This window comes from Macaca mulatta, chromosome 9 (genome assembly GCF_049350105.2).
Source record: "Macaca mulatta isolate MMU2019108-1 chromosome 9, T2T-MMU8v2.0, whole genome shotgun sequence".
NCBI classification, from domain to species: Eukaryota; Metazoa; Chordata; class Mammalia; order Primates; family Cercopithecidae; genus Macaca; species Macaca mulatta.
The window spans coordinates 81,882,522-81,893,197 of record NC_133414.1 but is presented as its reverse complement, the minus strand read 5'-3'; the positions used below and the strand labels follow the sequence as shown (position 1 = coordinate 81,893,197).

At 48.0% G+C, this 10,676-nt stretch overlaps 1 protein-coding gene across 2 annotated transcripts in view; it reads left to right on the top strand.

Moving 5' to 3' along the window:
• The first annotated feature begins 8,740 nt into the window (after positions 1-8,740).
• SIRT1 (sirtuin 1) overlaps positions 8,741-10,676 on the top strand; it is a 36,606-nt gene continuing 34,670 nt past the window's right edge. For both annotated transcript variants that reach the window (XM_015147516.3, XM_077946704.1), the window contains exon 1: positions 8,741-9,224. In XM_015147516.3, coding sequence (XP_015003002.1) covers positions 8,807-9,224 — 418 coding nt within the window. In that variant the 5' untranslated portion in view covers positions 8,741-8,806. The remainder of the gene's footprint in view (positions 9,225-10,676) is intronic.

The following is a 10,676-nucleotide window of genomic DNA, read 5'->3' as shown; positions in this document are numbered from 1 at the left end:
TTTGAGACGGAGTCTCGCTCTGTCGCCCAGGCTGGAGTGCAGTGGCCAGATCTCAGCTCACTGCAAGCTCCGCCTCCCGGGTTCCCGCCATTCTCCTGCCTCAGCCTCCCGAGTAGCTGGGACCACAGGCGCCGCCACCTCGCCCGGCTAATTTTTTGTGTTTTTAGTAGAGACGGGGTTTCACCGTGTTAGCCAGGATGGTCTTGATCTCCTGACCTTGTGATCCGCCCGTCTCGGCCTCCCAAAGTGCTGGGATTACAGGCTTGAGCCACCGCGCCCGGCCAAAAAGTTCTCATTTTAATATGTGAAATTTTAGCAAGAAATAGTTATTAATGTGTCCTCAACCCTCCCATCTTAGATTTTGACCTAGACCTGGCACTGTGTCTCACGCCTGTAATCCCAGCACTTTGGGAGGCCAACACGGGTGAATTACCTGAGATTGGGAGTTCAAGACCAGTCTGGCCAATATAGTGAAACCCTGTCTCTACTACAAATACAAAAAGTAGTTGGGCATGGTAACACACGCCGGTATTCCCATCTATGTCCAGGCCCCCCAATCAGGGATGTTAAAATGTTAACATTTTGATATGTAACTTGCCATAGTTTTTCTAAGCCTCTACAGCCTTTTTCCTTCTTTTTTTTTTTTTTTGAGACAGAGTCTTGGTCTGTCACCCAGACTGGAGTGCAGTGGCACGATCACAGCTCACTACAACCTCCGTCTCCCGGGTTCAAGCGATTTGCTTGCTTCAGCCTCCCTAGTAGGTAGGACTATAGGCAAGCGCCACCATGCCTGGCTAATTTTTGTGTTTTTAGTAGAGACGGGGTTTCACTATGTTGGCCAGGCTGGTCTCAAACTCCTGACCTCATGATCCGCCCACCTCGGACTCCCGAAGTGCTGAGATTACAGGTGTGAGCCACCACGCCCGGCTTTATAGCCATACTTATATGTAGATATTTTTTCTTTTTCTTTCTTTCTTTTTTCTTTTCAAGACAGGGTTTCACTCCTGTCACCAAGGCTGGAGTGCAATGTTGTGACTTCAGCTCACTGCAACCTCTGCCTTCTGGGCTCAGGCAGTTCTCCTGCCTTAGCTTCTCAAATAGCTAGGACTGCGGGTGCATAACACCACACCTGGCTAATTTTTTTTTTTTTTTTTTTTTTTGAGATGGAGTCTCCCTCTGTCACCCAGGCTGGACTGCAATAGCACGATCTTGGCTTACTGCAACCTCCACCTCCTGGGTTCAAGCGATTCTCCTGCCTCAGCCTCCTGAGTAGCTGGGATTATAGGCACGCACCACCATGCTTAGCTAATTTTTGTATTTTTAGTAGAGATGGGGTTTCACCATGTTGGTCAGGCTAGTCTCGAACTGCTGACCTCATGATCCGCCTGCCTCTGCCTCCCAAAGTGCTGGGATTAAAGGCGTGAGCCACCGTGCCCAGCCCACCCATGGCTAATTTTTGTACTTTTTATAGAGATGGGGTTTCCTCATGTTGCCCAGGCTGGTCTCAAACTCCTGGGCTCAAGTAGTCTCCCTGCCTCGGCCTCACAAGGTGCTAGCATTACAGGTGTCAGACACTGTGCCTGGCCTCGTATGTAGATTTGTATATAGATTTTGACCTAGGCCTGGCACCGTGTCTCACGCCTGTAATCCCAGCACTTTGGGAGGCCAACATGGGTGAATTACCTGAGGTCGGGAGTTTAAGACCAGCCTGGCCAATATGGTGAAACCCCATCTCTACTAAAAATACAAAAAGTAGCCGGGCATGGTAATGCACACCGGTATTCCCAGCTACTACCCAGGAGGCTGAGGTAGAGGAATTGCTTGAACTTGGGAGGCAGAGGTTGCAGTGAGCTGAGATCGTGCCACTGCACTCCAGCCTGGGTGACAGCAGGAGACTTGGTCTCAAAAAAAAAAAAAAAGAAAAGAAAAAAAAAAAAAGAAAAGAAAAAAAAAAAAAAGATTTTGACCTAAAAGGAAGAGGCTGAGGCACAAAATATAATTTAAAGAGTTTAACTGGGGGCCGGGCGTGGTGGCTCAAGCCTGTAATCCCAGCACTTTGGAAGGCCGAAACGGGTGGGTCACGAGGTCAGGAGATCGAGACCATCCTGGCTAACACGGTGAAACCGTGAAACCCCGTCTCTACTAAAAAATACAAAAAACTAGCCGGGCGAGGTGGCTGGCGCCTGTAGTCCCAGCTACTCGGGAGGCTGAGGCAGGAGAACGCTGTGAACCCGGGAGGCGGAGCTTGCAGTGAGCTGAGATCAGCCACTGCACTCCAGCCTGGGCCACAGAGCGAGACTCCGTCTCAAAAAAAAAAAAAAAAAAAAGTTTAACTGAGCCAAAGTGAAGATAGCTACCTAAAGATTCAGACCCAAGTAATCTTGGATATGAGCTTCACTCAGCTCCTTATCCATTACAGGAAGATTTTTTCAATGAAAAAGCGGGCAGGGAGTGAACTGATAACAAAGTTATCTGTCAGGAATTCTCATTGGTTTACAGAAACAACAATCATTAGTGATTGGCTATACATTGTTAAGTTATAGGGCGCAGTTTATAGCTTCTGGTGTGGCATTATTGGATGAATTTTTTTTTTCTTTTCACTCTTATGATATGCTGAAGTATTGGGTGAATTTGTAGCTACCTGTGGCAAGCAGTTTCAAGAGACAAATACACAAATCAAAGTGGGGAGTAAGCTCTGTCACCCAGGCTGGAGTACAGTGGCACAATCTCGGTTCACTGCATCCTGGATCTTCCCAGGGTCAGGTGATCCTCCGACTGCAGACTTCCAAGTAGCTGGGACTACAGGCATGGGCCACAACGCCCAGCTAATTTTTGTATTTTTTGTAGAGACGGGTTTTCACCACATTGGCCAGGATGGTCTTGAACTTTTGACCTCAAGCAATCTCCCACTTCAGCCTCCCAAAGTGTTGGGATTACAGGTATGAGCCACTGTGCCTGGTCTGCTGTCTCATTTTTATATCTCTTTGGGCCTAATAATTTAAAACGACTCATATTCATCAGATAAAAATACTTTTCTCGTAGTCATATAGAGGTTTCAAAAATAATAATAATAATTATGTTCACCATGTTAGCCAGGATGGTCTCAATCTCCTGACCTCGTGATCCTCCCGCCTCGTCCTTCCAAAGTCCTAGTGAAAAGAAATAATTGGCTGGGCATGGTGGCTCACACCTGTAATGCCAGCACTTTGGGAAGCCAAGGTGGGTGGATCACGAGGTCAGGAGTTTGCGACCAGCCTGGCCAACATGGCAAAACCCTGTCTCTACTAAAAATATGAAAATTAGCCGGGCATGGTGGCATGCACCTGTAGTCCTAGCTATTGGGGAGGCTGAGGTGGGAGAATCAGTTGAACCCAGGAGGTGGAGGTTGCAGTGAGCCAAGATTGCACCAGCGCATTCCAGCCTGGGCAACAGAGAGAGACTCCATCTCAAAAAAAAAATTAAATTAATAAAATAAAATAATAATAAAGGGATATTTATTAAATAAGAAAGGATAATAATGCACACATTACTGTGCAACTTGCTTTTGTCACTAACAGTGTATCACACACACTCCTCAACAACAACAGTTACAAACCCTTTTTTTTTTTATTCTTTTTTTGAGCAAGAGTCTTGCTCTGTTGCCCAGGCTGGAGTGCAGTGGTGCCATCTCGGCTCACTGCAACCTCCGCCTCCCGGGTTGACGTCATTCTCCTGCCTCAGCCTCCCGAGTAGCTGGGACTACAAGCACCCGCCACCACGCCTGGCTAATTTTTTGTAATTTTATTACAGACAGGGTTTCACCATGTTAGCCAGGATGGTCTCAATCTCCTGACCTCGTGATCCTCCTGCCTTGTCCTTCCAAAGTACTGGGATTACAGGTGTGAGCCACCGCCCCCGGCCCACAAAACCTTTTAATGGTGGCATAATATGCCATAGTATGTGTGCACCATAATTTGATCAACAGGTTTTTTATTGAAGACATTTGGATTATTTTCTTGACTTTTCCCCAGCAATATCAATGCCACAATAAAGATGTTTTTTGGTTTGTTTGTTTGTTTTTTTGAGACAGAGTCTTACTCTGTCACTCAGGCAGGAGTGCAATGGCATGATCTTGGCTAACCTCCACCTCCTGGATTCAAGTGATTCTCCCACCTCAGCCTCCCCAATAGCTGGGACTATAGGTGCATGCCACCACACCCGGCTAATTTTTGTATTTTTAGTAGAGACAGCGTTTCGCCATGTTGGGCAGGCTGGTCTCAAACTCTGACTTCAAGTGATCCCCCTGCTTCTGCCTCCCAAAATGCTGGGAATATATGTATAATGTAAAAAAACGTTTCCAGATTACTTTCCAACATTATGATAGCAATGTATCAGTTTCTCCATATTCTGCTTAGCAACAGACAGTGACAATAAAAATTTTTTTTTGCCTCTTTGAGGGGTGAAAAGTAATACCTTGTTTTTTTGTGTGTGTGTGTGAGATGGAATCTCACTCTGTCTCAAGATCTTGCGATCTTGGTTCACTGCAGCCTCTGCCTCCTGTGTTCCAGCGATTCCCTTGCCTCAGCCTCCTGAGTATCTGGGGTCACAGGCGTGTGCCACCACACCTGGCTAATTTTTAGTAGAGACGGGGTTTCACCATATTGGCCAGGCTGGTCTTAAACTCTTGACCTCAGGTGATCTGCCCACCTCAGCCTCCCAAAGTGCTGGGATTACAGGTGTGAGCCACCGTTCCTGGTCATGTTTTAATGTTATTTTATTTTCTTTTTGAGACAGAGTCTCACTCTGTCACCTAGGCTGGAGTGCAGTGGCATAATCTCAGCTCACTGCAACCTCCGCCTCCCAAGTCCAAGCGATTCTCGTGCCTCAGCCTCCAGAGTAGCTGAGATTACAGACGCACACCACCACGCCTGGCTAATTTTTGTATATTTTTAGTAGAGATGAGGGTTCACCATGTTGGCCAGGCTGGTTTTGAACTCCTGACCTCAAGTGATCCACACACATCGGCCTCCCAAAGTACTAGGATTACAGGCATCAGCTACCGCACCCGGATGTTATTTTATTTTTTTGAGGTAGGGTCTTGCTGTGTTGCCCAGGTTGGAGTGCAGTGGCTCGATCATGGATCACTGCAGCCTCGACCTTCAGGCTCAAGCAGTCCTCCTGCCTCAGCCTCCCAATTAGTTCGGACTACAGGTGCAAACCAGGATGCTGGACTAATTTTTATATTTTTTTGTAGAGATGAGGTCTCACTGTGTGGCCCAGGATGATCTCAAATTCTTGAGCTCAAGCCATCCTTCTACTTCAGCTTCCTAAAGTGCTGGGATTATAGGTATGAGCCATCACACTTGGCGAGTACATTTTTTCACTGCATCTCCTTGACTACTAATAGGTTTGAGCATATTTTACATTTTTATGTTGTCAAATATTTTTATCATTTAAAAAATGGCTCCTGCCTTGCTAAGAAGTTCTTTCTTGATCCAAAGTTATAAATATTCTAAAATGTCATAATATTTTTATTTTTGTATTTTTTCATTTAGTTCTTCAATCCATCTGGAATTTTTTTTATTTTTTATATTTTTGAGATGAAGTTTTGCTCTTGTTGCCCTGGCTGGAGTGCAATGGCGCAATCTCGGCTCTCCGCAACCTCTGCCTCCTAGGTTCAAGCAATTCTCCTGCCTCAGCCTCCCAAGTAGTTGGGATTACAGGCATGTGCCACCACGCCTAATTTTTTTTTTTAGTAGAGTCAGGGTTTCTCCATGTTGGCCAGGCTGGTCTTGAACTCCCGACCTCAGGTGATCTGCCTGCCTCAGCCTCCCAAAGTGCTGGGATTACAGGCATGAGCCACCACGCCTGGCTGGAATTTATTTTTGTATATTGTGTGAGGTAGGGATTTCCATTTGTATTTTTAAGTTTTGACAGTAACATTTTATTAGTACAAAAGAGTTAATACTAACTCCCTTACTAATTGTAGTCACACGAGACTGGTATCAAAGCTATTAGGCCAATTTATTAACTTAAGAGAATAGAACTGCTAAGTCAACCAGAATATGTTAGTTCTTTTTTTTTTTTTGAGGCCGAGTTTCACTCTTGTTGCCCAGGCTGGAGTGCAATGGTATGATCTCAGCTCACTGCAACCTCCACCTCCTGGGTTCAAGCGATTCTCCTGTCTCAGCCTCCCGAGTAGCTGGGATTACAGGCACATGCCACCACTGCGAGCTAATTTTTGTATTTTTAGTGGAGATGAGGTTATATCATATTGGTCAGGCTGGTCTCGAACTCCTGACATCAGGTGATCTGCCTTCCTTGGCCTCCCAAAGTGCTGGGATCTACAGGCATGAGCCACAGCACCCGGCCTTAATGTTAGTTCTTCACCAGTGGTAGACCAGAAGTCTAATCGGGATTTTTTGTTTTTGTTTTAATACAATTTTTGTCTCTCATTTATCCTACCTGAAAAGCATACTGCATCTCTGATCTCTCAGCATACTAATAATAATACTGATCACATAACGTTCCTTGTAGTTCATAAACTTCACATGTGTCAATAATGCACTATACATATAAATGAATGAATGAATAACAGGATGCTCATAAGTTTACAAACATCTTTTTCTCAAAAAAGCTGGGAATTTTGTTTCTATTTTATTGGGCTACTGACTCTCAACATTTCATATATTGCATTCCACCAATGTAGCTGAGAGTCAATTTATGAAATGTTTTGTAGTATAAGACAGAAAGTGGGGAGGACCAAGTATGTCAACCACTAGGAGTGCGGTGCCTAGTCAGGAATTGGGAGGAGTGTAGGAAGAAAGGAAGGATAACAGGATTTGGTCATTGATTGGTCAGATGGATTTCAGCGGGATCAGTATGAACAGACGCTTCAAAGATTTTTTTTTTTTTTTTTTAATTTAAGTTCCAGTATACAGCTGCAGAATGTGTAGGTTTGTTACATAGTTATAGGTGAGCCACAGTGATTTGCCGCACCAATCAACCCCTCATCTAAGTTTTATTTTTTTTGAGATGGAGTTTTGCTCTTGTAGCCCAGGCTGGAGTGCAATGGCGCGATCTTGGCTCACCGCAACCTCTGCCTCCCGGGTTCAAGCGATTCTCCGGCCTCAGTCTCTTGAGTGGCTGGGATTACAGGCATGTGCCACCACGCCCGGCTAATTTTGTATTTTTAGTAGATGCGGGGTTTCTCCATGTTGGTCAGGCTGGTCTCGAACTTCCGACCTCAGGTGATCTGCCTGCCTCGGCCTCCCAAAGTGCTGGGATTACAGGCGTGAGCCACCGCATCCAGCTAGGTTTTCAGTCCCGCATGCATTAGCTATTTGTCCTAATGCTCTCCCTCCCCTTGTCCCCCACGCTCCCAAAGATGGGTTTAAGGCTTCTAGGACTAGAGATGATCACTTTCAGAAATGAATAGTGGTGACCAGATGAAATAAGACTTTTGGATGCAGATGGGACCTTAGTGATATATTTCCAACATTCTATTTTTAATTTTTTTAATTTTAAGGATGAAGAAACAGCTTTAAGTTGATTGCCTAAAGTCACGCAAGTAATTGATGCAGTATGGCCAGAACCCACGCTCGGCTTAAGGGACAGTGTACCATAAACTCATAGAGGTCCTTTAAACAGATAGAAAGGCTGTGCTCCAGGGAGATGCCATAACAAACACCGGCTCTAGATCTACCATGGGTTATATGGGTCCTCAGTTAAGGTTAGATATGGAGTCACAGTGTCCCAGAATTTCAGGGAGAGAGGAAAGTGGAAGGGCTTTCCACTAAGCCTTTTAAACTACTAGGTACCCCTGATTTTACATCTGGTTATCTCATTTAAATCTATGACCTTTTAAAGTACTTCATTATTACAATTTAAGACATGAGAAAAATTAACTTTAGAAAAGGTTAGATAGCTCATGCTAGAAAGGAAGGACTCCAAATTTTAACCAAGAGCAGATGTCCATGGAGGCCAAGCCATTTTCTTCCCGAGCTCTCCTCATACCGACCCAACAAACCCATTCTGCACGTGAGAAAACTGAGGCCCAGAGGAGGGAATTCACACACGTTTGAAGCCAATCTGGGGCCAGAAAGTAGATCGGCTGAACTCCAAACCTCCAAGTCAAAGGTCTTCCCAGGATGTGACAATCTATACCACCCTACAAGTGATGGAGAGAGGAGAAAAAGCAACTAAGGAGAGAAGCTAGGAGCAGAAAAAGGAGCTAAAGAGGAGCTGTCAGAACGGTGTGAGGAGGGTGGGAAGGGAGCCTTCTCCTTTTGCCTCTATTCCTACCCATTAACAAAACAGAACGACTATCCAGCGTATTTCAGGGAGCTAAGTCCTTAGCCAGCTTCAGCTGTGTTTCAACCCTTAGCTAAAGCTAGACAACGCTAAGGCAGGCCAGGTGTACACTTCAGGTAGAAGTGGAAATTCCCAGGGCGGACCAAAACTTGAGCTGTTCAGGCGGTAGTGATTTGAGGTCGGTTTCAAAGAGAAGTTCAAAAAGCGGCCGAGGGGCGAATTTGGTTGCACTACACGCCCGCCACAAAGGCGCAGGGCCGCGGCCGCCGGGGCCGAGCGTGCTTCCAGCCCAGGCGGAGGGGTAGATGCAACAGCCTCCGCCCGTCACGTGACCCGTAGTGTTGTGGTCTGGCCCGCGTGGGTGGCGGGAGCGCCGAGGGGGCGGGGGCGGCGATGGGGCGGGTCACGTGACGGGGTTTAAATCTCCCGCAGCCGGAGCCGCGGGGGCGCCAGTGCCGCGCGTCGAGCGGGAGCAGAGGAGGCGAGGGAGGAGGGCCAGAGAGGCAGTTGGAAGATGGCGGACGAGGCGGCCCTCGCCCTTCAGCCCGGCGGCTCCCCCTCGGCGGCGGGGGCCGAGAGGGAGGCCGGGTCGCCCCCCGCCGGGGAGCCGCTCCGCAAGAGGCCGCGGAGAGATGGTCCTGGCCTCGAGCGGAGCCCGGGCGAGCCCGGTGGGGCAGCCCCAGAGCGTGAGGTGCCGGCGGCCGGGGGCTGCCCGGTTGCGGCGGCGGCGCTGTGGCGGGAGGCAGAGGCGGCGGCGGCGGGCGGGGAGCAAGAGGCCCAGGCGACTGCGGCGGCTGGGGAAGGAGACAATGGGCCGGGCCTGCAGGGCCCATCTCGGGAGCCACCGCTGGCCGACAGCTTCTACGACGAAGACGACGACGACGAGGGCGAGGAGGAGGAAGAGGCGGCGGCGGCGGCGATTGGGTACCGAGGTGCGCAGGGTGCGGGCGGCCGGAACTGCGCATCTCCTCCTCCCTTTCCCCGGGCTCCTACTGGTGTGAGGTTGAGGGCGGCCGGCGACTCGGGGCAGGCTCTGCGGCGTTCCCCTCCCCACCACGGCCCTTCGCTCAGCTGCGCTCCTCCGGGGCTGCCGTTCCTGCTGCGCGAGCTGCTGGTGGATTTGCTCTTTTCCTCCGTCCGTGACCCGCCTGGGCGGCCTTGCGCTTTGCGCAGCAGCCAGGTCGGGAGACTCTCGCAGTCACTTTAAAATAAGTTTCTCTCACCCTCTTACTCTTTTAGCATATTGGTTTTGTTAGAGCTTTTTTTTTTTCCTTTCCTTTTTCTTCTTTATTTTTCATTTGCTTTTCTTCACCCACCAACACACTTAAGTCTGCAACTTTTTGGCTGTCCCGTTGGTCGGCGTTTTCAATTGCTTTTTGTAAGCTGACACCTGTGCAGTTTGCTGTTTTTTTTTTGAAGGTCTATATTTTTATGCCTGAAGTTACAATTTTTAAAAGAGGAAAGCTGTTTCTGTAGTCACAGCCTGCAAAATTTAAAGAACATGGCTGTTTCTGAAGATATTAAAATTCTGTAATGCAGTTAGAAGTAGGCATGGGAGAGTGATAGTACTTTTAGAGCAGTTCATATTTTATTCTAATTTTGCTCTTGTACGGTAACGGTGTTTGGGCCAAGCGTACCTTTTTGTACGTAGTAATGATACACACGTTTAACACTTCTAGCATAATGAAGCAGATATGTTGCAATTGTCATGTTCTTCAAGGTTTTTTGTTTTTTGTTTTGTTTTGAGACAGAGTCTCTCTCTGTCGCTAGGCTGAAGTGCAGTGGCGCGATCTCGGCTCACCGCAACCTCCGCCTGTCCCGTTCAAGCTATTCTCCTGCTTCAGCCTCCCGAGTAGCTGGGACTACAGGCACCCGCCACCACGCCCAGCTAATTTTTGTATTTTTAGCAGAGACAGGATTTCACCATGTTGGCCAGGATAGTCTCGATTTCTTGACTTCGTGATTCGCCCGCATCGGCCTCCCAAAGTGCTGGGATTACCGGCGTGAGCCACCGTGCCCCGTCAGGTTTCATATTTTTGTTTCTCTCAAGGAGGAGTTTCTCTCCTTGATATGTGTTCGTCTTTATCAATACTTGGGTCAGGCCGGGCGCGGTGGCTCTTTCGTGTAACCCCAGCACTTTGGGAGGCCAAAGCGGGAGGATTTCTTGAGCCTAGGAGTTTTAGACTAGCCTGGGCAACATAGCGAGACCTCCTCTCTACTAAAAATTGAAAAACCCGGACGTGGTGTCGCACAGCTGCTGTAGTCCCAGCTACTGAGGTGGGAGGATTGCCCCCGAGTTTGAGGTTGCAGTGAGCTGTGATCGCGCCACTGCACTCCAGGATGGGCGACAGAGTGAGACCTCGTCTCAAAAAAAAAGTAGTATA